Raw genomic sequence first — 25399 nt, forward strand, 5'->3', positions numbered from 1 at the left:
AAATGAAAACTTTCTGCAAAAAAATATTTCAAATGGAAAATTTTGAAACAAAATTTTAATTTTGAATTGAGGTTCATGTCATTTCATTTCGGTTTTCAATTTTTTTTCAGATTTTTGGGTTTTCCCCTTTTTGTCACCTTATGCAAACAAACAAACAAACAATATCTAGGTTTCCCCCCATCTTTTCCTTTTCCTACTCTGTAACTTTTCAAACTTTGAAAAAGTTTGAGTGACAAAAAGAAAAATGGAATTAATTTTGCCACTCCATTTTTTCAGAACTTCCTTTTTAAAAAATATAGCTCCTTAACAGTACCCAGCAACCCTACATAAGCAGCAAAGGGCAGGAAATGGAAAAGAATTTATGGTGGCAGAAGATAATTAGCAAACTGGAATGAAATGTTGCCAGAAAACTGGGATTAGCATGCCTATTTTAAGTGCAATGGGATATTTAATCATCAATAGTGATGAAGGCCTTCAGGAGCACAGTACCTACTGCAGCATAGATTCAGCATGGACTCAGAGGAAGATGGTCATCTACTAAATAACCAATCCCTCTTTTCAGACTCCTGACTCTCTCTCTTTTTTAAGTCAATGGTGCAGGTTCAGGACAAGATGACTGACCTGGTTAGACTCTGTGAAATCTGATGGCTAATAGCATAAGGTGGTACCAGCTACAAGTCACCCAGTATCTCCTGTATCTTAATAAGCTTCTACCACAACAATTACAATCCATGAGCCATCAGCTCTCTTTCTTGCTAAGAAATGAAAATGTGTCACATTTCAAGTTTACTAACTGTGAGACTTAGTCACGTCTTCTCTTTTTTTGTGGCGGTTGGGGTCTCTAATAGGTTCACAGAGTATTTCCTAATGGACTAGCATCTCAGGAAGGAACTATCCAGAAAGGAGATGAAGTCTTATCCATTAATGGGAAGTCTCTTAAAGGTGCCACTCACAACGATGCTTTGGCGATCATGCGCCAGGCTCGGCCGCCAAGGCAAGCCGTCGTAGTGACTAAAAAAGCTAAAGAGGAAGAAAAAAGTCTTAATGTTTCAGTTGACTCTACTACGTATTCTACAGAAAGTGAAACCTCAACAGAAGCTAGTGAGTACTTTACACCTGCAATAAACCACATCCACTACCTATCTAGATATTTATATACCACCACAGAATCCTTGCCCTTTACAAAGGGTTGCATGGGATTTAGCTAGACAAATCTTGGAGTTGTGATTAAAAGTTGTACAACTGTTTAAAAATCCAAGAAGTAGGCTTTAAACAACCTGTTACTCAGTTGATACTGCTCTCTGCTGTCCAAAGTCCCAGTCCTGCAAAATCTATCAGCTGAATCAAGATTCTAGGTGTATATATAAATAATCATTATGAAATTACAGATTGAAATCTATGCAGTCTTCAGTATAAATCAGAGTTGCAATTTTGTAACATAAAATATTGACAATTTCATGTAAAACAACATATGCTATTTTATTCTGTATAATTATGTGATAGATGCTGATTTGGGGCTCAGCTGTGTATGAAGAAAAAAATCAATTAATATTGGTGGGGAAAAGGTATGCTGGGAAAATGCAATAAATAAAGATATTATAGGTCTGTTAGTTTTACTAAGAAGTTATATATACACACGTTACATAATTCACTAAACTGCACCAAAAAGTAAGATTCCTCAAAATGGAGCTCTAAAAAAATTCAGATAATGTCAAGCATAGTTAACAGGATTAACTACATGTGTAATGGCTACTCATGGGAGTAGTAATGAACTTTCATTTCAAGCCCCTAAAAGTTCCTGTGTTGTGAAAAATATTTTATTTGAAAGGATACTTTCTCCAGATTACCTAAATCATACGCTGGCCTCCAGCACACCAGCTGGCTATATTCAAAACATATAGAGGACATACAGTTTTGTAGAATCATCTTCATTCTTAGGATTTTTTTTCAGAAGTCAGAGCTTTGTAATCATATTTACATACCCCAAATAAACATTACTGGCTGTTTAGGTAATATTAGTTTTAATCTTACCATCAGGTCACTTGTATTGAACACTTAATTTTGGAATATATACAGTATATGGAAATGTTAATGTGGCTCTAGCATGTTTATGTAATTCAAGCAAATGCTGTTTATATTAAATCCAACCTATTCATTCGGCTCAGATTTCAATACACTAAAAATACACCCCCCCCCCCACCTCCCACATAACCTTCTGTAGGAGCAATTAACAACTTTACAGTGAGCAAAAAGATGAAGAAAATTGTCATTTTCTGCCTTGTTTTGCTCTATCATTTACTTACCTACAAAAATTAAACAAACAAAAACTCATTCTTTGTTCAGATGTTTTCACTTTTCAGAATATTTTGTACCCCTCCTGATACCATTCTATTCCTTTCCAGCAACTGAAGACACAATCTGCACTGTAACTCTGGAAAAGACACCTGCTGGCTTAGGATTCAGTCTGGAAGGAGGGAAAGGCTCCATCCACGGAGATAAACCCATCATCATCAACAGGATTTTTAAAGGTAGAGGTGTTTAAACACACTCTCTCTCTCTCTCTATTTATTTACACACACACACACACGGTCAGATCCTCAGCTGCGGTAAACTGGAGTAGTTCCATTGACTGATCTACACCAGGTGAGGATCCAGTCCATGATAATTTTTATTTAAACTGCAGCATTACATTTCGTTGTGCGGGATGAACTCCTTGCTCTGTAATTAGACCAGATGCATTTTATACCATTTATACAGAAACACACTTCTTCTTTTGCATGGAAATGGCAACATTTACAAGTCAGCAGAAAGGTTTGAAATCCATTTGAGGGCTTCAGAAGATGCAGGGTGCACTTTTGCTATACCTCCTGGAAATGAAAAAAGGGGGCACTTGTTCACAATGTGTTCAGTGGTTTGGAGGTCTCTACATCTGCACTGTGGCAAATACTTGGTGCATCAGATGTGCACATCTTCCATGTAACGTCCTAGTACAGCTATCCATAATTACAACAACAAAAGATTTCCCCACACAAAAGAACTGAAGTAAATTCATTGTCTCCCCACAGGAGTTGCATCAGAACAAAGCAGCACTGTTCAGCCTGGCGATGAGCTATTGCAAGTGCACACAATTGTTATGCAAGGACTCACCCGTTTTGAAGCTTGGAATATCATCAAGGCATTACCTGATGGGCCCATCACTGCTATCATCAAGAGGAAAAATCCAAGTTCTGTTACCACCAAATCATCTGAAACTTTGCAAGGAGAAGAATGAAACTGCTGCCAGTATTAAAACAAACAAACAAACCAACCCAGAACATTTCATTACTTAAAGCCATTTACCAACACAGCAGAGATATTGTGAAAGTGCAGATGATCATATTGCAAGTTTTACAGATGTCTTTGCAACCTCAAAGCAAGTTGTCTGGAATAAGAGACTGATATAAAATGCTCACAACTCCTTTTACAATATTCATAAGCAGCTGTTGAAAACTGTAGAAGACTAAAAAAGGGTCTTCATATAATGAGTGTAATAAAATGTGTGAAAATTGCAGTACTCTCTATCCCATGTAAATCAATTTGATGGTGTCATAGAGTAGCGTGCAAAGTTAATTTAACCACCAAATTTAAGGAAAATTAGAAACAGGCCAAAACCCTAAGGCAGATTCTCAGTCCTGCTCCAGAGACTGACCACAAACCCTAGCTGGGGACTCCGTAACATAGGGTAGCTCTCGGTGGGTGCAGAATAGAAATGGTTGGCTCCTAAATTTCCCTCCCCACAGCTTCCAGCACATGGGGAAGGGAGGAAGACAGGGCAAGTAGCCAAAGAAGGATGGGCTCTATCCAGCACAAAGGAGCCAGGGCCGCCCAGTGGAGAAGGGGAATTCTTTGCTAGCATAAAGCTGGCTCTGCTTCCTCCTCACCAGTTGCCCCACACCCCCATTGTAAGGGGGAAAAGAGGATGTTTGGGGGTATTCTGGGGTCACGAGAGGGAGAGGAGAGGACGGGACAGGGCGTAGCAGAGCTCCATCTTATCTTCCCCTGGTGTAACAGTCGGACACATAAGTTAGAGTTGCACTGGACAGCAATCATTTGCTCAGTGGCCAAGCAGCCCTGAAACAAGGAGTGACTAGTTCTCTGCAGCGCCCCCACCCCTAAATCGGACGAAGTAGAGAATCAAGCTAATATAAATGCAAATCTCCTTTGTCTGAGCGAGAATTGAGCACATGCATCTGAAGAACATTGTACCGCAGCACAGTATTTACTGTGAAACATACCCAGGCATTGTGTTGTGAATTAAAAATATCCTCAGTACAGGGTTGAGAATTTTGACAGGCATTCAGGGATTGCTCTGCTCAGTGCTGCAATGCCTACATGATTCAGGAGCCTAAGTCATCAAAAGTCACATTTTATTGAAAGTCAATGGGTCCCTAAGTGTCGACGTCACCTCTGAAAATGAGACTTAGGCCCTGAACACTGAGCAAAGCAATACCTAAATACTTTTAAAAATCTGGCCCAGAGGAATGAGGACATTTAGAACTGAACCTGGTTGTCTGAATATATAGTTTGTGTAATTTTTAACATCACTGCATTAGTATTTTAAATGAAAATATCAGTGATTGATTATGGGATTTAAGGCTCATTGAGCCAGTTGGTGACTGGAAATACTAAATACCTTGGGGACAGATCTGGCACTGATGGTTACACAAGGCATGCCATTGCTTCAAATGGAGAGTTCTGTGCAAAACAGTGTACTACAGCATCTTTGTCAAGGTTTGTAAGTACCCCCAAGATTTGACCAGTCTTCAGTACCTACTAGTACAGTACCCTGGAAGATATTACCTCCTTGATCTCCTCCATGTATTTCTATCACTTATAATAGAATTTAAATTAACAGAAAGTTAATGAAACTAACTTATTTGCTTAATTTATTATTGTGCTAAAAGACAAGAAGGGAACAAATTCTGTGATTCGTGCTAGTTCAGATACAGTAAACGAATGCATAATCAATATAAATGACAAAAAAAAAGCCCTAAGAGCATTGGAATCGGTGGTTCAACAGTCCAACTATTTCCCCCCCTCTTTGTTTAAAGAGATGTTGCTGACGGCAGCACCAAGCATGGATTGTTCCACTGTTACCACTGCTAGTACAATTTTAAGGTTTTGTTATTTTTAAAATATACAACGGCCTTAAACACTGAGACAAGTTTTTGCACATTTTTATTGGCCCCACATTTTCAAAACAAGTCTCTTATTGTGTACATGCACCTAGCACTGCATTATCATTATGATTTGTATTATCAGATTCACCCAGGAGCCCCAGTCATGGACCAGAGTCTTATTATACAAGATGCTGTACAAACGGAACAAAAAGACAGTCCCTGCTCCAAAGAGCTGTCTTATGACAGATGAAGTTGCTGCTTAGTTTGGTCAAGACAATGCCTCTTTGCCCTGTGGTCCTTTTGGTCTCCTCAGACCTGCTTTGTTAATATAGGGACATAACATTAAGATCACTGATTATTACATACCACGGTGTTAATCCTAAAGGGCAGATTCCTGAAAAGCACAAAAGCAATTGTTATTCTTTAATCAACAGTCAAAAGAAATGTTGTAGCAATAGGCAATGTGAAGAGAAGCAATACAAGAGTCTAGTCAAGCCATGACTACCTTTTTTTGCACAGTATATATTTTACAATTTCCTGTTTAGCGCTCTCTCTATGTGAAATCTCATCTGGTTAGCCACTTCTAAGTAAGTATCATTTCAACAGTGTGTATACAGGAAGATCAAAATTTTAAAAGCAGCTGTCCATACAGATCAGTGGTTCTCAACCTGGAGTATGCGTATTCCTAGGGATATGCAGAGGTCTTCTGCGGGGTACATCAACTTATCTAGATATTGGCTAATTTTACACCAGCCTACATAAAAAGCACTAGCAAAGTCAGTACAAGCTACAATTTCATATAGACAATGACTTGTTTATACTGCTCTATATACTATACACTGAAATGTAGGTACAATATTTATATTCCAATTGATTTATTTTACAATTATATGGTAAAAATGAAAAAGTCAGCAGATTTTCAGTAATAGTGAGCTGTGACACTTTTGTATTTTTATGTTTGTTTTGTAAACAAGTAGTTTTTAAGTGAGGTAAAACTTGGGGGTACGCAAGACAAATCAAACTCCTATACAGGAGTCTGGAAAGGTTGAGAGCCACTGATACAGATAACATGAAAAATCTGAATCAATGATCACTTTAGCAGCTGTCCAGTGAAGCAGGCCCTGAGCTCGTTAGCTCTGTTCTGGCTCAAGTCTGCAAAAGCCAGGTCAAACTCTTTTTGTGGGTTTTCACAGCCTTGCTCAGAAAGACTGAGAGATTGTATTAGATAACAGTCCTTGTACAGGGCAGAAAGAGAGAGATTGTATTAGATAACAGTCCTTGTACAGGGCAGAGAGAGAGAGATTGTATTAGATAACAGTCCATGTACAGGGCGGCCTGCATAGCATCAGCTTTAGTCATTAAACAAAAAAATCATCCAAAACTTCAACCAAGCTTTTCAAAGGTTGTAATAATTTCAGATCACCTGCCTGCTCCTTCCTCTCCTGGCTACCAGTCTTTTAGGTTTCTGAACCTCTGCATTTCCTGGTTCTGGCTGACACCAAAAACGGAAATGTCAATGTACCACGTAAAACAGAAGTGTCTCCCAGTATTCCAGTTTCTCCCAAAGCAGGAAGTCCCAGAAATCTTACAAGACAGCCTGTACTTACAAATTTCCAGCCTACTTTGGCAGAGTAGAGGGCTCATGGAGCAGTCCGGCGATGGGCTGAACACCCTCAGATCTTGTTGAACCGCGTGTGCTCAGCACATCACAGGACCAATCCTTTAAATTGTTCAGATTCTGGTTCTGTCCCTCTGACCAATATTTATTCATGGGTAATGCCGTTGACCTCAAAAGGACTACAGGCATGAGTGAAGGTGGTTGGATCAGGCCTAAGGTTTAGATAAACCCTTGATCTTTTGAGTGCTTGAACAACACAAGGCCCTCATCCTGCAAAAACTTTACACACGTACTTAACTTTACACACCTTGAGTTGTCCTACTGACCACTCACTGTGCATAAAGTTAAAGCATGAACCTAAGCCTTTGCAGGACAGGCGCCCAAACCACTCTCTCACAAAAATCACTTGTCATTCTTCAGAGTTGCAGTATGCAGCAGTCTACGTTAAAAACAAAAAAATCCAAAAAACTCGGACTAGACAAAAGCTGAAGGGCTCAATCCTGCAAGATGCTGAGTACTCTCCCCCCCTCACTAAAATATCTACCTAAGGACTCATCCTGCAGCCATCTCCATAGTGTCCGAGTAGCTAAGGGCATTCACAACCTCACAGGATTGGCCTTAAGCTCCAACAGAGCACGGAGCAATCTTGAAAGGTGCAGAGCTCCTTTGAGTCTCATTGGCAATGGGAGTTGAGGGGACACTATGACAGAGTTAAAGGATATTTCAGAAGAACAAAAATGTGAAACAGAAAATATTTTATTTAATTTGCAACACACACTGGCAAGTTTTAAAAACGCCAGTCACAAAAGAGACTAAAATTTAACCCCCCTTCCCTAAAATTCTATTATATACATTAAAAACTACAGTGGAAATATTTGTACATAAATGTCCCACAAACCACACCACATATGCAACAAACACAAGAACAGAAATTTAAATGTATTAACATAAATAAATACTTAATAAAGTAAAAGCATGAAAATTACAACCTGATTTACATGTTTGCAACTCAATCACAAATTATCATTTTTTCTTTTATAAAAGGATAAATGAATAGTATGCTGTTTATAATAACTTCTGACATTACCTAAGTAACCAGCTACATAAATATTTTCGATGGCTACATACTGCACTGCATATTACACCAATAGCTGATTTCCTAAGATATGCTGTGGGGTGTGTCAGTCTTGGAGACATAAACAAGAAGGTCCTACTTTTATGAACAAGCAAGTCAAGATTAGTCCACAGCACTTTACAGAAAGGACTTTTCACAAGTTCACAACACTTTGAACAACATATTGGAAAATTGTTCAAATGCATGATCATTTCAAATGCAGTTAGAAAAATGACAAGTAAAGTGCTTCAATACATCTCTTTATTTATTGCCATTATGTCAGTGCAGTATGACCATTTGTAATCAGAATTTTTGTGTAGAGAGGGGATGATGGGAGAGGACAAGGCCCAGGGATCTGTGAATTGGTTGAGGATATTAGGCTCTGATTCAGCAAAACACTTAAGTATATGCTTAACATTAGCACTGAAGTCAGTCCGACTTCAGCACATGCTGAATCAGGCCCTTATAGTCTAGAATGAGTGGGCCATACGTTCTCACCTACCCTATTCATTGTGGTCTACCCCATTTTTTGTGTTGGTCCCAATGTAATATCTCAAACTATACTGATGTAAGCAGCAAAAGAGCTAGCTCTTCCCCTTCAAGAAAGGAACATTGTTTCATATGGGTCATTAGGTAGAATCTGAGATATAACCGGGCTCCCTCGGATCTGACTTATACTGGTGGAACTACATTGACTTCAGCAGAGCTGCTCCTGGTTTTACTCCTGGGGCAATTCTGCGCCCATGCATAATTCATGTCTCCCGCAGATTTCTTTGCTTCCCCGCAGAAAATGATTTTCTGATAAGGAAGCAAAGGGAAGCTGCAAGAGCGGTCACGCACTCTTCCCTAGCAGTGCAGGCACATCGTTTCAGGCATCTGGAGCAGCTGGTGGAGAGGTAAATCACCATGGTGACTCCTACCCTGCACCGGAATCAGCTGCTAGACCCACGCCAGAAACCTCCCCTGGCTGTAGGAAGCTCAGCATCCTCAGCTGCGGGGGATGGGTTGCTGTACTGGGAGCTGCTCCCCCCCGCCAATCCTCACCCCATACACCCAGATCCCCCCCAGCCCTCCATACCTGAACCTCATCCTGCTGAACCTAAACCCCTGCATCTAGAGCCCCCCTGTATCCAGACCACCCTGCAACTGAATCACCCCGACGAGCCCCCCACCCCACTGAACCCCAGCTAGCTGTACCTGGATCCCCAATCCCCCAGCACCCAGACCCCTCCCGCCGAGCCCCCCCCCCGACCCTCCACTGAGGCCCAACCACCGTCACCTGGAACCCCCTGCAGAGTCCCATTGCCCCTGCACCTGGAACCCCCCCCTCCCCCAAGAGCCTCTGCATCCAGATTCCACCCACCCAGACCCCTCACTGATCAGTCTGCACCCAGATTGCTCAATACAGAACCTTCTCACCCCACACCAAGCCCCTCCACACTTAGATCCTGCCTGGTTGAGCCTGCCTGCCCCACACCTGGTGCATCTGGCACAGAGGATCAGGGCCCTGGGGTGTTTCTGAGGCAGGCCCAGCCCTGATGCTGTGTCAGGGTTGAGTGCAACCTTACCACCGAGGTAGTGTCCTGAGATGGGGGAGGGAGGCTGTGCAGCCAGTGGTCTGTGCTCCTCACTGTCATGCTGGAGCCTCCACATTTGTTTGACAAATAAAACTTGCAGAATTTTAAAATAGTGTGTGCATAAATTTTTAGAATTTTTAATTTTTTGGTGCAGAATTCCCTCAGGAGTAACCTGGTTTACACTGATGAAGTATGATCATAAACAGACCTGAAGTGTGGCTTTTGCTCCAGGAGGGGGCAGCAGAACTTCCTCTAGAATACTGTTAGTTGCTGAAATAATGTCACTTATTTTAATAGTTACAAAAATACAGTATGACAAGGTAGTGCATTTTTAAACAGAAAGGCAGGTACAAAAATAGTAAATCCTATATTAAAAATGGACTTTGCGACTTTGTTCCCACTTCAACTTTCCTACATATCTATATTGTTAGAAAGGCATTGTAGGTCGGTTTCTGATCCCATCATTTCTTCCATTTTTATCTTAATCTAATCTGTTATGCCAGCAATAATAGCCTTTCTTATCCTCCCTTCTAAGTCCCAGCAATGAGACTCGGATTTCCTTTGAGAAAATGCCTCTCAAGTTTTCACTGTCTTTACCGCTTTGGTCAGATTGCTGTAAAATCCAGCCATGCTGCTTGGAAAGAATGAGTCCACTACAGTCTGGGGAAGATAGCCACCAAGATCCGTCTGAAAGAAAGTGAGGACTTGGGTCTTGTCTGGTTCCCTGAGAAAACAAAACATCAGTGCAAGTTATCTTACAACCAGAAGTGTAAAATATTAAGGACTTTATAAGATTTCTTATCTTTGGGATGTGTTATCTATGGATAAATATTTCTATGCCTTTTCCATAGAATGGGCACAAAGCAAACTTCCCGATTACTCACCCATCAATGTGCCTTTACCTACCCCTACAAGGAAAGGATAGTAAATTTCCCAATTAATTTAGGCCCTGATTCAGCAGAGCACTTAAGTATATGCTGAACTTTAAGTATGTGAATTGCCTCTGAAGTCAGTGGGACTACTCATAAAATTAAGCACATGTTTATGTGTTCTACTGAATCAGATTCTTAATCCTTGGCTTCTCAGCTAAGAATGCCAACAAGGATACCCACTGTGATGATAGTTTCTGTAATGTTAACAGATGTCCACTAGGAAATGGAAAAAAGAGACTAACTCATTTCACCTGGAGCATTGAACATCACTCAGTTTTAATGACAACGTCTACCAGCCACAACCAGATATAAACCAGTAACTGCCAGAGGGTTCTCTCTTGAATGGTGCACATTAATACATACACATGATAGCTATGGATAGGACTTTCAAGTACAGCATATGTAATATTCAAATAGACTTCTTACCCTGGAACAGGTACACAGAAACAACCACAGGGATAATTAAACCCTCTCACGTATCTTGGTTGGGGAGGACAGAGTGCATGTTCCACATTGGTTGCTATAAGAAAAAAAATCACTTTAACAGTAAAAGTTTTCTGCCACAGTAAACACCACCAGCTGAAAGGCATTTACAATGAAAGCTAGTCAAAGATTCTTGAGGTTGATGTTCTTTGGCCTGTATTATGCATGGTGATCATAACATGGCTATCTGGGGGGAGGGATAGCTCAGTGGTTTGAGCATTGGCCTGCTAAACCCAGGGTTGTGAGTTCAATCCTTGAAGGGGCCACTTAGGGATCTGGGGCAAAAATCAGTACTTGGTCCTGCTAGCGAAGGCAGGGGGCTGGATGACCTTTTGGGGTCCCTTCCAGTTCTATGAGATAGGTATATCTCCATAAAAATAATATTCCCTTCTGGCCATCAAATCTATGAATCAAAGTACTGCATGCATTATAGGAATGATTTCTGCTGGTATGGACTGTACACCAAGGCACTTCAAAAGACATTTATTGGGCTTATACAGTATTATGGCACCCAGTGTTTTAATAGTAACTTAAGTTGCTTGCATGCTAATCTAAAAGTAAGATAAATGCATTTCACAAAGATGTTCCTCTCTTGGTCTTTTGAGAAGGCATAATCTCTCTCTCTCTCTCTCTCTCTCTCTCGAGATTCCTGCCTGGTGATCCAAAGAGGGAACTGTGGGGCATTGACACTCTTGACTTAAGACTTAATGAAAGATGTAAATGAACGGGAAGAAAGAAAGATGAATATATGCACATAGTACCAGAAGCTTGAAATAGTTGCTCTCTGCAGGAAAACTAATCATTGTTGGGGTGCTCTATGGGCAAATCTCTTCACGGTCTTTAGTTAAGCAAAACTTAACAGCTTTCAGTACATCCTATGAAGTGTTCAGAGGCAATGCTTCCGAAGGGACTTTCTTAGACACTTCTACAAGTTCTAAAAAATGTACCCAGCTGAATACTAACTGAAATATCTATTCCTTCTCAGAAGAACACTATGAAAAGGAATGATAGGCAAACAGTATAATCATTCACTGAAGAGTGTAAATATTGCTGATATTCTATAGGATGATAATGATGTAATTAAGCACTAATACTTGCTAATAAGTATTGATTAAGCATCTTCTGACCAAGATTTTTACTGTATATCCAACATATATATATTTTGAAAAACAAAAAGAATATATCCTGAAAGATTTTCAGTTATATTCACTAACTTACTGTTAATATAAAATATAATACAATACAATATAAATGGATTGGAAATTTAAATATTTTACCAGCAGATGCTATAGTCCCGTCTTCATACTGCTTAATTAGCACCACATCTACAAAATCTCTAGGAGAAATAATCTTCATGAAGGCTGATGGGGTAAGAGTTCTGCATATAGAGATAGTCTACAAAATACAAAACAGCATTAAATCACTGTATATATACATATAAATGCAGTGATGTGCTTCTAACATAGTAAGTGAGAGATTGTGATATCTTTTCTCATGCTTACTTGACAAGCAGTGCCATTTATTTCAATTACACGAATTTGTGGAATAACTTGCTATTCAGCATGAATAAATGTATCAGCTAAGAGTCTTGACTGAAGAGCATTTTTGATGGGAAAAATACAGTGATGAGAGGTGGATCCAATGCCATAAGAACAAGCAACACAATGCTCTTTAAGAAGAGAGTCACCCATGGATACACTCATAGATGTAGTTATTTACAAACTCCAATTTCAGTTAATAACTTTGTTACATCAAACTTGGTGCATAACTTGTTATCCCACAGGAAATTTAACACAGTTCCCTTGTATCTAAACATCTGCTCCACCATGTTTGGTGATATGTTATATAAGCCGGACAAGTCTGTAAATACAGAATGGAAGACTCTATCATATGTGATTTACAAATGTATCTTTTTGTATTTAATTCTAAATAACTTGAAGATTCTCACAAGCTGATAAAAATAAAGGGCTCTGAAATCCAATTGAACGTTCCCTGCACTCATGCTGGTGTGCTTGAGGTACTGAAGAAAGGCAGGATGAGTTCAATGCAGTATGTGCTGTGATGGCAAAATGCCTGAACTAAAGGCTGAGTTAAATATATAAATGACTTTGCATTTGTTGGGTCATGATAAAACTCTTCATTAGTGAAACACAGATTTGTGTATTTTATTTTTTTAAGATTACCTTCTTTTACCGATAACTATTGTTTAAAATATTATGAACACTTATAAGAGTTAGCATGATAAAGCAATATAACTTTGGAGTCAGTTCTGAAATTAGAATGGTTATAAAGTGGGTATTGTTTAGCCAACAGGCTATAGCTACTCATTTAAAGGGGTTACAGTGTATTGTGTAAATACATGCAAACATTTTAAATCATATGAGATTTACATTGTCAAAATAAAACGATTTTGTACAGCTTGTTCAAAACAAAAGAATTCCTGGTTACCAATTTCTAACAGTGATTTAAGACTGTGAGTGAGATACACACACCAGGCTGCAATACCTTCTTTAGGCTCTTGTAAATATCTGTTTATGTATACACTGTAAGATACAGTATAAGGCACTAAAAATGTGACTGAAAACATAAGGGTCCATTTCCGCTCTGACTGAAACCTCACCTGACATATTTTTGCATAGGTTTAATTATTCCTGGTGACCCAAGTACATATTTTATTTATTTTTACGATATATTTTTATAGTAATGAGCACATAATTTTCTCTTCAGATTTTTGTAACAGATCTGTTATGTGATGAGACTTTAACCACAATGCTCCTTATCATTTTCATGGAACTTACATCACTAATAGTTTCAATCAGCTCAAAGTCCTTCACATTTTGGTCCCACTTTGTTCTAAGTCCACCAGCTTCTGGTTTTAAGCACTCCCAGACAGCCTCAGGACTCGCAGAGACAATTCCATCTCCTTTGTATCTGTAGGAAAACAAACATGAAACTAAAATTACCTTTGAATTTTTCTCCTGAACAACAGACAAGAGTTATTCGCTCACACACAGACACCCCCTCTCCCCCTTGTAATTTTGGAATACCTTACTTACATGTTGCCAGAAAACTCAGTTGATGGTCTCCAATAAATTGAAACTTCATTCTATCAAAAGTGAAATAAGTGAAGACAGCCTTCAGACTTGATGTAGCAATTAACAGGCTAAACTCTTTGCCACAGCTAGCTAGCACATTCCAAACCCACGAAAAATGCAGAAATTGGGCTTGTTTTTGGCTTAATTGGCTTGTGAGTTGTTTGTTGGCTAATTTTTGGCTTATAGCTTGTTTGGCTTGTAGCTTGTTCCGTCTTTTTTTTGATCAGCTCCCAGCAAGCAGGGGCAAGGGGGGGAGGTGGGAAGTAATGGTGCACAGTGGCCCCACCATCATCCCAGACTGCACACCAGGGGGATCTAGTCACATAGAGTGTTGGGGTTCTTAGGGATTGGCTTGTTTTGAAATGGGATTCGCTTGATTTTTGGCTTATTGTGAAAGTCGGGGTGCTTATTTACCAAGTGAAAGTTGACAACTGTGCTAGCTAGTTTTCTTTGTCAGTGGTTACTGACTCATTTAAAGGCCTGACAAATACAATAACTTCCAAAGATTTTAATTACAAATCCTACCTCAGTGTCTCTAACCAGAGAGACAACAGTTAACAGCTGAACTGTATAAAAGTCTGAACTGTCACAACAAAGTTGTGATCATTGTTAGCTGCTAACACTTTGCCAGTAGAGTCAGAAAGCTGGAAAAACAACTCGGGGCCTTACTCTGCAGGGGACTGAGCGCCTCCTACTAATTCCCCATGGACCCTTGCTTATCACTGGCGCCTAGCCACGAGGGTGATGGGCACTCCCGGAAGACCAGCGAGAGAGCACCCCGCAGGACCGGCCATGGTTTGAATGGGCACCCTGGGGACCCAACACCCTCCTGCTGCAGCGCCCAGATGAACACACCAGTGACCGGCTTTGCCCTCCCCCGGGGGAGGAACAGGAACCGGGGCAGCCTAGTTGCCATGTCCCCACTGGACTCGCTCCGGAGCCCGGGCCCGGCCTGCTCACCGTGCGCTTACAGCTCCGCCAGCCGCTCGGGTCCTTCCGGTAGAGCTGCACGGTGTCCGCCAGCGAGCGGACCTGCTCCTCGTAAGCCATGGTAGCGACCGGCTCCGCTGCACCGGGCCGGCTGGAGGAGGAGCCGCCGCCCGCAGGGGGCCGGGCTCTCGCCGATAGGAGCTCCCAGCCTAGGCCGAGCCCAGCGCCTCCCACTCACCTGATGGAGCTGCCCGTGCCTTGGGAGGGACGCAGGGCTCCTGGGCGGGCCTCCCCAGCGCACGGGCCCGCTGCGCTTCCCAGGCCGCCAACGCCAGCCTCCGCTCCCGGCGGCGGGGGTTAGCAGCGCCCCAGCTGGGCGGCGCGGCGCCTGCGGGCTGCTCCATCCGCCCACCGCGCGGCCCCGGCTGCTCTGCTCGCCCCCGGCACAGCGCCCTGCCCCCTCTTCCCGAGCTGCCCAGTGCTGAGAGGGAGGGTGTGTGGGGGTGTGTGAGAGAGAGGGGTAGGGAGGGGTGTGGGTTTGTGAGAGGGAGGGAGGGGTGTGTGAGAGAGACAGGGAGGGGTGTGTGTGACAGTGTGAGTGTGTGAGAGAGAGAGGGAGGTTGAGAGGGGTGGGTGTGAGAGAGCAGAGCATAAAACAAGCCATTGAACCTCACCCAGTAACCTCTGAATCAAGCTCATAACTTCTGTTCCAGCTCAGGTTTCTTCTGCTAGACTCCACACAACTATAAAATGTACTGTAGCAAGAACCCTTTACTTTATCCTTTTTCTAGGATAACATAGACCTCTTCAAACTATGGCATCTTCAGTTGGGACTGGGAAGATTATGCACATATTTGAGAGCTAGAGGAAGGTAAAATAAACTGCCCCTGACATACTTTTGCATGGGTTTAATTATTCCTGGTGCTCTATGCATATATTTTATTTTTACAATATATTTTTACTGTATAGTAATGAGCAATAATGCAGAAATACTTCTCTCTTCAGATTTTTGTAATGCCGCTGTGATGTGATACTAAACTTGGGTACAATTAAAATTAAACACACAGATAAAGAATGCTTTATCCACTTCAAACAGTTGTATGTACTGTAGTTCAGAAGACTATATTTCAATGAAGAGTCCTGGGGCACCTTAAAGACTAACAGATGTATTGGAGCATAAGCTTTCGTGGGTGAATACCCTGTTCGTCAGACGCATGTGTCTGACAAAGTGGGTATTCACCCACGAAAGCTTATGCTCCAATACATCTGTTAGTCTTTACGGTGCCACAGGACTCTGTTGCTTTTTACAGATCCAGACTAACACAGCTACCCCTCTGATATATTTCAATGGTCTTCTCTGGTTCAAATGGCAGCTGAAAGGTCTCTACAAATACATATGTTCATAACACAAAACAGAGGGAGCATTTTCCTAGACATTTGAACATATCAGTTCATTAGATTCAGACATCTTTAGGTCAACGCTAGCCTTTGGTTTCTTTCTGGTAAACTTTGCCCCAGATTTCAGATATTTCTCCTTATTATGAATGACTTGGATGTATTGATCATTGCTGCTGGTTTGCTGATCGCTGCTGGATCCAATGGAAATGGAATCCGACTCTGTTAGAGATTGTTCGAGCTTATGCTTGGATTTAGGTTTCACATGATGCTCTGGATAGGGCTGATCAAGATCCACATGTTTCATGTGTGACTTTTTGTGGGAATGTGGGGGCCTATCTCGTTCTAGCTCAAAGCCATCATCCCAGGATCTGTAGTGCACTTTGGCTAGATCCTTGCCAGTAAGGATTTGACTGTCCACACGTTCACCAATGTAAAATCGGGGACCTGGGCGAAGATCTGAGAGTGAGCGTGGACGGTAGGATCTGTTTATCAAGTCTCTCCTTAATTCCTCCTCCTCCTCTTCCTCTTCACTGAAGTGAGGGGAGTATGTCCTGTGTGGTGTTCGAACCACATATCTTCTTACGTTCCTTGGATATAATTCAACTATGTCTCCTGACTCCTCCATTCTGAAATGCCTTGGGAGCCGGGAAGTGGAACGGAGAAACTTTTTGCGGGATTCATGTTCGTTAACAATAAAATACCTTGTGGTGGGCACTTTGCGTCCCACAAAAGCTGGAGCTCCCGCCCCAAGAGTGTCTGGATTTACTTGTTGGATACCTTTCCTAAAGAGAGGCTCAGAATGAACATCTTCAACACGCTTTTTGAAAGTCACAGGAGTGTAGGGCTTTGTTTTACAGAGCTCACTTGCACTTCCATGTACAACACTTGAATACCTTTAAAAAAAAAAAAGGAAGTAACATATTTATCCCCAAAATAGTCCTGCAATTAAGGTAAATAACCCATTTTTCTAAACAGTTGGGGAAACTAAGGCACTGAGGTTTAGGGACAGATTGTGAATCCCTTACTTACACAAAGATGTCCTTTTGGAGTCAAAGAGCTACTCATGTGAGCAAATGATCTACAATGTGAGTTTCATTCATAATCTGGTCCTAAGTGACTTGCCCAAGGTCACAGAAAAAGTTTGTGGCAGAGCAAGAAATCCAGCTCAGACATCCTAAACAACAAGCGAGTGCCCTAACCACAAAGCCATCCAAAATATGTAACTCAATGAATGTTCGTTAAGGCTTAGATAATCCTCTGACATGTTGCTTCACCTTTACTATATTTGTCAATTTTGTGAAAAGAATATCCTATTTGAATTGCTTTTTAATGCAGTGTAATTTGGAGGGTTTTATCTTTACTTTAAACAAGTGTAGGAACTTTCTAAACTATATCCGCACAAAAATACTATAATCCACTCTAGCAATCAAAGGTGATTGCTACCATTCCATAGTAGCCAAGTGCCTGTGAGCAAAGCTGCTTTTAAAAACTATTCTGCCAATGTTTTGTTCATGACAAGAGTTAATTTGGACACACAAATTTTGTAAATAAAAACAAGTATTTCATGGAAATATTGAAATATATTTCATTTCAGAACTAGGAGACAGCCTCACCTGTTTGCAACCTGCTCAGTTCTACGCTTCTGTATGCTAGGAACAGAGGTAGTTGGTGTTAAAGTTGTTGGAGTTATATTTGCTGGCCTAGCAACATCAGCTTGGGGTACAGATTGTGAGATTGTTTGTATTCTGCTGCCTTTGGTCACTGGAGATTCAAAATTCAAGACGCTGCCATTCTTACGGGGTGTTGATGACCGAGCTGAGGACTCCTGATGGGGGAGGTCATTCTCCTGCTCTGGTCTTTTGTCATTTCCCTCTAGATTCTGGATACTGGCTAGAAAAAGCAGAGAGTGATTGTAACTTGAGCTGGCAGATCTTTAAGAAGGAAAACACATTGGCTCAACTTCAGCCTGCAGTAAATGGCTGGCACTCCTATGGAATCCTCTGGGCAAATTCAGAGGAGATGAGCACTGAGCACCGAGATGGTGTGGTGATCCGAGTCCCTATAAGAACCCGGGTGGATAGATGGTGCCCAATGCATGTCAGGTACTTGTTGATCAGAAAATTGTTGAAAGTGGCAAAAGCATTGTAAATTGCACTGATTTGTCATTTAGTAGATATGCAAAATTAGTGTAATTTACACACCAAATCCATGAAATGAGGATTACAGGAAAAGAAACCAACTGGAGGATGTAAGATAAAGCAGTCTCTTCCGAAGAGCATCAGTTGCGCTTATATTGCACCATTACTAACAGCAGCGGGGCCAAATTCAGCTCTAATGTATGTGGGCAAAGCTTCCATGGACTTCAGTGGCAGTTGCACCAATGCCAAGAGCTGAATTTGTCCCGTCCCCCCCCGATATTGGTGTAATTTACTGTATACTACCAATTGTAAACTATTACTGTATACTACATTCTCTATTACAAATAGTATACTATTGCTGCATATTACATGCCTACTTCTGACCCAACAAATAGCATATACCACCATTTATGGCTCTGTTGGATTTGGCCCAGTAAAAATTATTTTTTAATGAGGGATTTCATGAATGTATAGGTTTGAACACTATCAGCCTTGTTACACAGTAATTAGTAGATAAAGGTGAAACCGAACATTCCATCTAGATCCAGATTCTGCTCTCATTACATCAGTGTCAATCCACAGAAATTCCATTTAAATCAATGAGTTACTACAGATTGACACTATTGTAAATGAGAGCAGAATCTGGCCCCATGATTTTAATTTGATTAGGCAACCTAAAGCCTTTAGAAGGTCTTTTGAGAGATCCACATTTCACTTATTATCAGTTGTAAAATGTATAATAATTTCCTCATAGCATAATCACCTTATAGGATAAAAACAATTACAGTGAATGCTAGGCTAATGCTAAAACTGACACTAGAAGTAGTAGGTTTATACAATACACAATATATTTTTTATTTGTACCTACTGTGCATACAAGAGATCAAAATGGCCAAATGCTTTCTTTATAGATGTATTTATAAAAGCTCCCAACTTACCTACTGCTATGTGAACCACCTTTTTCTTGTCTTCGGTTCTTTCCTAAAATATATATAGATATAGGGATGATTAACTAGTAGTTTGTATGTTAGAAAGCAAATGAGTTAGCAAATAAGAGGTATGAATACAGGATTAGTTTTATGTTGCAAAACACTTAAATCAACTTTAGAATTTTAATTAAGGTTAATGCTTTGTGAAAAGCCACCAAGGAGTGTGTAATAAATGCTTTCAATCAGTACTTACAGTTTGGATCTGCATTCTCAGTTGCCTGTTGGTGAATTTTAATGACCTTGCAATACTCTGCAGGTAATAAATTAGCATGCTAGAAGAGAGGAACACAGGGCTATCTGTGAATCACATCTGAAACGTTTCTAGCAATTTTCTTTCAGAAAGGCTCACATGTCACAGAAATGGAATATGATTTCAGTTCCTCTCCACAGTTTTTTCCTTTGCATTGGGACAGGAATGCAATGACAAACAAGCTTTTTGAAGGTCGAACAGTTAATTCTTTGGCATTTCACAGCTTAAGAGATAGGGGACATTAAAAACTAAATTTTCAACAGACATTTCCAATTGTGCATGCATTATTTGCACGTTCAAAAATCCCACCCTCTTGTTTAACATTTTAGGGCCCGATGGATCTGTTCTGATTCACACCAGTTGAGAATCTGGACCTTCATTCTGAGTACTGCACTCAGAAACAAAATAATACACATTGTGGCATTCACTCCCTCCCCCCTTCTCTTTTAGCTTTCAGAACTAAGTTCTTTTTGTGGAGATGGGCAGAATATAGCAGCAGCTTTGAGGACAACGTACAAAACATAGTAGGTTTGCATATTTGATACACAATGCAACTTAGTATAATATAATGCTTCTGCACATTGTGAAGTGTTTGCTATGCAATGGCTATTTCTCTTCTCAACATCTATCTCACCTTCTGTGGAGAATGTGTGTATGAGGGGTTTTTTTTATGAATATCATATGCACCTCAGTTTACCTGCTTGTTGTTATCCTGCCTGACTGCATAGAGTTAAATCAAATGAGGATGTTAGGTGGAAACTGATAAAAAACAAAACAGTAACAGAGATAAGGTACAAAGGATCTTTAAGGGAACAGTGGAGGAATTAGGAAATGCCCATCTGCCTGGCTCAAATGAAGTGAACAGGTTAATTTTTTCCAGGCCTGATCATAGGAAATGAACATATCCAATATAAAGGAGAAAATATGGACTGAATGATATTTTGTGAAAGTGATGTATCTTTCAAACAGCTCAAAATAAATATCAGCTCCCAGATGTGATTATTTAAGGAGTGGGGTGGAAAGGACTGGAGAGACTGCAGAAAACTATATTAAATTAACATTTGAGAGCAGGCCTTGATAATTAATTTATCCTGTCAGTAATCAGGATGATTGAGGTAGCTTCTATAGATGACAGATTGAGCCCTGTGTGCAGTCATATACTGAACTACTGACCAATAATAAACAGAAAATTGGTTTCCGAGACACTCCTGAAAGAGAAACAGAGGTCTGGAAAGCTCGTAGAACTACTATTAGGCCAAGCCTTGACAGCAAGTAATAACCTTACTGAACACTGGGAGAGCAAACCCAGTATTCCAGGTGGTTGGCAAGGGTTGTCAGCTGTGTCTCAACACTTAATTATCCCTACTGGCCTTTGCTGGACCCATAAAGGGCTGTTGTGCCAGGTCTTGTTGCTTAAATTAAAGACTAACATAGATTGGCTCATATGAATCTGAAAATCAAATGGCCATATCATGCCATCAAATATTTAACAGGACTCACTCCAGTGAAACTAATGGAAGGAGGAAGTGTTTATCTTAAACATTTGATGTTATGCTTTAAGCGTGTTGCCACTCCCGACTGATCCCTAATCCATAAATTCAACAAGACTTCTCCAATAGGTTTTATAAAATTACTGTCACGCAATATTTTTCTCCCACTATTAAGATTTAACTATTTACAGATAGATACAGTACTGATACAGAGTAATATCACTATGAAATGTAAAATACTTACAATAGAAGTAATAATGCAGGGAGGACAACTACAGGGCTGCTGATATAATTAATCACTGTGTTGAACCATACAGGAAAATCTGCTTTAATTGTTTCAGACACAATATCATATATTTTCTCTTGTCCACTAAGGGGGAAAAAGTTAAATTTAACTCTAAGAAAATTGTCACCATTTATCATTTGAAAGTAATATTGGATTGAATAAAGCATATTTTTATGCAAGACCATTATGACTAATCCAGCTCTCATTGAAATCAATGGAAAAATTGAACGGGATCAATCTCTTTTTAAAATATGGCCAGAATTTTCATGTGTTCCCCAATTTTGGGTGCCTCAATTTGAGGGTATGTGACTTGAGATACTTTGTTCTTGATGTTCAGAAATGCTGTGACTTGTAGTCCAGTGGTTCTCAAACTGGGACCGCCGCTTGTGTAGGGAAAGCCCCTGGCGGGCCAGGACGGTTTGTTTACCTGCCGGGTCCGCAGGTTCGGCTGATCGCGGCTCCCGCTGGCCGCGGTTTGCCGCTCCAGGCCAATGGGGGCTGCGGGAAGCAGCACGGGACCTGCAGCCCTCATTGGCCTGGAGCGGCGAACCGCGGCCAGTGGGAGCCGCAATTGGCTGAACCTGCGGACCCGGCAGGTAAACAAACCGGCCCGGCCCGCCAGGGGCTTTCCCTACACAAACGGCGACCCCAGTTTGAGAACCACTGTTGTAGTATATTGCATTTCATCACGCAAACATATGACAACTGAACAATGCAGATAATGACAAAATGTCTGCAGTTGATAAAACAGATGAAAAGACTTGGGTCAGATACCACTGTATATATTCAGGTAGTTTAACACCATTTGAATCTGAACTAGACATTTTTGGCATAAGTAGGACACCATATATACCATAGTCCCAAATTAACTTTTAATTATCAGTAATCCAGAATCTTTCCATTGAAAACTGTTTAATTTACTGAGACAAGGGAACTAACAACTCTCTACAGTTATTATTTCAGTACAACTTACCTAAATGGACCACAGCTTAAAGATGGTTTATATCGGGCAATAGCAAAAATTGTTGGTAACATGCACAAGAACAACATAAACAGCAACATAGCCAAGTAGAAGTTATTAGATCTGCAAGAAAACAACATTTTTCATGTTGTATTAACAATACAAACAACCAGAGCCAATGTGCAAGATACAAATCCACATCAACCTGACAAGTGCAAGAGCTACACTTCTGGATCCTCAATATTGTTTTCCGTTATGATCAGGAAATAAATCTGGGCAGTCTGTACACATTGGCCTTGTGCAGATTGTTAATGATCAAAATTCTATTTGCTCTGCTCTCCAGATAACTATTTATAGTATCCACACTGCAAAAACTGAGGTTGCTTCAAAGTTCAGTTTAAAAAGTAATTATGAAGGTTTGGGTACTCATTTATTTTTAGATCTTAAGAAAGTGTTATTTTTCACGTTTTAAAGACTTGAAAAAATCCTTAATTATTTACCTTTTGGCAAGAAATTGAGGTATTCTTGAGGAAAAAAAGTAACAGGGTAACGCTGTTGTATAGCTTAAGTTACAGTAGTTGATACATGGCCATGAAAAACGTTCCACAGACATCTGGTCTTTTGTGTGCTTTTACCCTATACTATACAGATTTCATGGGGGAGACCAGCATTTCTCAAATTATGGGTCCTGACCCAAAAGGGAGTTAGAGTGGTGTCACAGTATTGCCACCCTTACTTCTGCACTTCCTTCAGAGCTGGGTGGCCGGAGAGCGGCAGCTGTTGGCCGGATGCCCAGCTCTAAAGGCAGTGCCTTGCCAGCAGCAGCACAGAAGTAAGGGTGGCAGTACCATACCATGCCATCCTTACTTCTGCGCTGCTGCTGCTGGTGGCAGCTCTCCTTTCAGAGCTGGGCTCCTGGCCAGCAGCCGCTGCTCTCCAGCTGCCCAGCTCTGAAGGCAGCACTGCTGCCAGCAGCAGCACAGAAGTAATGGTAGTAGTACCGCAACACCCCCCCCCACGACAATAATATTGTGACCCCCCTGCCCCTCACAACCCCTTTTGGGTCAGGACCCCTACAATTACAACTCCGTGAAATTTCAGATTTAAATAGCTGAAATCATGAAATTGACTATTTTAAAAATCCTATGACTGTGAAATTGACCAAAATGGACCCTGAATTTGGTAGGCTCTATACATAAAGAAACACCAAGGCACCGATCTTGCAAACAGCTACTTGAATGATTGAATTCAGTGACATTTCGGAGTGTGATTTTTTTTTTTTTTGCAATGTTTCTATACCCATAAAAGCTCTAGTGTGTAGACAGAGTTATATTGGTGTAAAAATGCTTTTGCTTGTATAGCTTATTTTACTCTCGAAACCAGTATAGGCTATTCAGCAGAAGCATTATTTCTGATAGTATAAGCTTCATCTACTCTACTCTATTCTATAAACTGGATACTCCATATGATTTACTCTTACAGGGCCTGATTCAAATCTCAACAGGCATCCAGTAATAACTTATGGTCACTACTGACCAGGGCCGGCTCCAGGCACCAGCTTGCCAAGCAGGTGCTTGGGGCGGCCTCTCTGGAGAGGGACGGCACGTCCAGCTATTCGGCGGCAATTTGGCGGACGGTCCCTCACTCCCGCTCGAAGCGAAGGACTTCCCGCTGAATTGCCGCCGCAGATCGCGGCTTTTGTTTTTTTAGCGCCACTTGGGGCGGCAAAAACCCTGGAGCCGGCCCTGCTACTGACTTTGACCCTGTGATGTCGAAGTGAAAGGTTCTGTGTACAATCCCAAATCCCAAGCTACACAGTTCCCTTTATGCCCTTGTGATGCACTTTCATATGCTAATTCTCTCCAGTACAACGCTGCTTTCTACTTCCCTCTCTTCACTAACTATATTTTCCTTTACGGATTTTTGCTGAAGGCCTCAAAGTTAATATATTAAAACTAATTTTACTTTTTATTTCCAGCATGCAAGGCTACTCATTTCATTTACAGTCAGATAATACATTTCTTTTCCTTACATTGAATATTGTCTTTATTTTAACTAACCTTGAAGCTCTGAAAACCTGCTGATGTGGTACGTTACATGTTAACACAGCCCAGCTTCTCAGGTACATAAGCCCAATCAACTTCAGAACATTGAATGCTGGGAGGCAGGGTGAAAAGAAGGCTCCCATCCTAGAAAGAAATATGTAATTTCAAAGTAATCAACACGCCTCCGATTAATTTTAGTTATGTTACAATAAGGTATATGAGTAGTTCTAAATAACCTGTCATGTTGTATCAGTGTGATAATGTTAATAATCATGCAATGCTCCTTTACTAAACTCCTATTTGGATATATCGTGAGTTTGAGGTTTAGATAATAAATTATCTTGGAAACCAACCAAGGACAAGAAAAATGCATATTACATACCAAATCATTCCTTGGTTGTAGACCAAATGTAGCACATTCTCTGCAATTTTGAATTCTCCATATTCCGGCTACAAGAAATACAATGAATGGTGAACAACTTGTTTCAATATTTTTAATATCTACTATCTAAAATATGAGCCTGTATAAATGCATGGAATAGATTGCACTCTGAAATCTCCAGTGTAAGTATCGCTCTTTGACATGCAGTAAGAATGTAGTCAAACCTGCACCTGGGGGTGGGGACACTCAAGCTAATTGTACTCCACTCCACTCCACTCTTTAAATTAGCTGCTAAAGACAAGACTGTATTTCAGGATTTCATGGCAACAGCTGCTCCCTAGCCAAGCATTACTTACTGTGATCTTTATTTTTCAGGATTGTGTGCTTATAATTATTGTGTCTTGCATCACTTGATATCTCATGGGGCATTGTCATAGCTGGAGAGGAAGTTAGAAGCCACCCACTCTCTCCATTTTCAAAAGGTCCATCGATTAGTCATCTTTGACTGTAGGACTGATCCATGATCTCATTATGAGAAAGATGTGGGAGTCT

At 40.8% G+C, this 25399-nt stretch overlaps 3 protein-coding genes across 7 annotated transcripts in view; 1 reads left to right on the forward strand and 2 right to left on the reverse strand.

Annotated features, from left to right (window-relative positions):
* Positions 1-3550, forward strand: part of IL16 (interleukin 16) — a 66004-nt gene extending 62454 nt beyond the window's left edge. For 3 of the 4 annotated variants that reach the window (XM_024107538.3, XM_024107539.3, XM_065559333.1), the window contains 3 exons: positions 849-1101; positions 2403-2528; positions 3066-3550. In XM_024107538.3, the coding sequence (XP_023963306.2) occupies positions 849-1101; positions 2403-2528; positions 3066-3271 (585 nt within the window). In that variant the 3' untranslated portion in view covers positions 3272-3550. Of the gene's footprint in view, positions 1-848; positions 1102-2402; positions 2529-2757 lie in introns of all 4 variants that reach the window. The other variant, XM_042856678.2, reaches the window with a different exon arrangement.
* Positions 3551-7517: 3967 nt separating this feature from the next.
* STARD5 (StAR related lipid transfer domain containing 5) lies at positions 7518-15587 on the reverse strand. Of its 2 annotated transcripts, none has more exons than XM_065559334.1 (6): positions 15147-15587; positions 13940-13989; positions 13682-13814; positions 12161-12278; positions 10827-10920; positions 7518-10192 (listed from the first exon to the last, which is right to left on the reverse strand). In XM_065559334.1, the coding sequence occupies exons 1-6, from the start codon at positions 15570-15572 to the stop codon at positions 10045-10047; spliced, it is 969 nt and encodes a 322-aa protein (XP_065415406.1). In that variant the 5' UTR covers positions 15573-15587; the 3' UTR covers positions 7518-10044. The 2 variants fall into 2 exon arrangements, with proteins under 2 accessions (XP_065415406.1, XP_005301775.2); XM_005301718.4 differs by having other exon boundaries at positions 14939-15238.
* A 214-nt stretch (positions 15588-15801) lies between these two features.
* TMC3 (transmembrane channel like 3) overlaps positions 15802-25399 on the reverse strand; it is a 131537-nt gene continuing 121939 nt past the window's right edge. Inside the window, exons 23-30 of the mRNA XM_065559335.1 lie at positions 24848-24915; positions 24481-24609; positions 22433-22543; positions 21418-21543; positions 19627-19705; positions 19383-19425; positions 17920-18196; positions 15802-17199 (exon numbers count right to left, since the gene is read on the reverse strand). Of these exons, the coding sequence (XP_065415407.1) occupies positions 16338-17199; positions 17920-18196; positions 19383-19425; positions 19627-19705; positions 21418-21543; positions 22433-22543; positions 24481-24609; positions 24848-24915 (1695 nt within the window). The 3' untranslated portion in view covers positions 15802-16337. The remainder of the gene's footprint in view (positions 17200-17919; positions 18197-19382; positions 19426-19626; positions 19706-21417; positions 21544-22432; positions 22544-24480; positions 24610-24847; positions 24916-25399) is intronic.

Source organism: Chrysemys picta, chromosome 10, assembly GCF_011386835.1.
Source record: "Chrysemys picta bellii isolate R12L10 chromosome 10, ASM1138683v2, whole genome shotgun sequence".
Taxonomy (NCBI): Eukaryota; Metazoa; Chordata; order Testudines; family Emydidae; genus Chrysemys; species Chrysemys picta.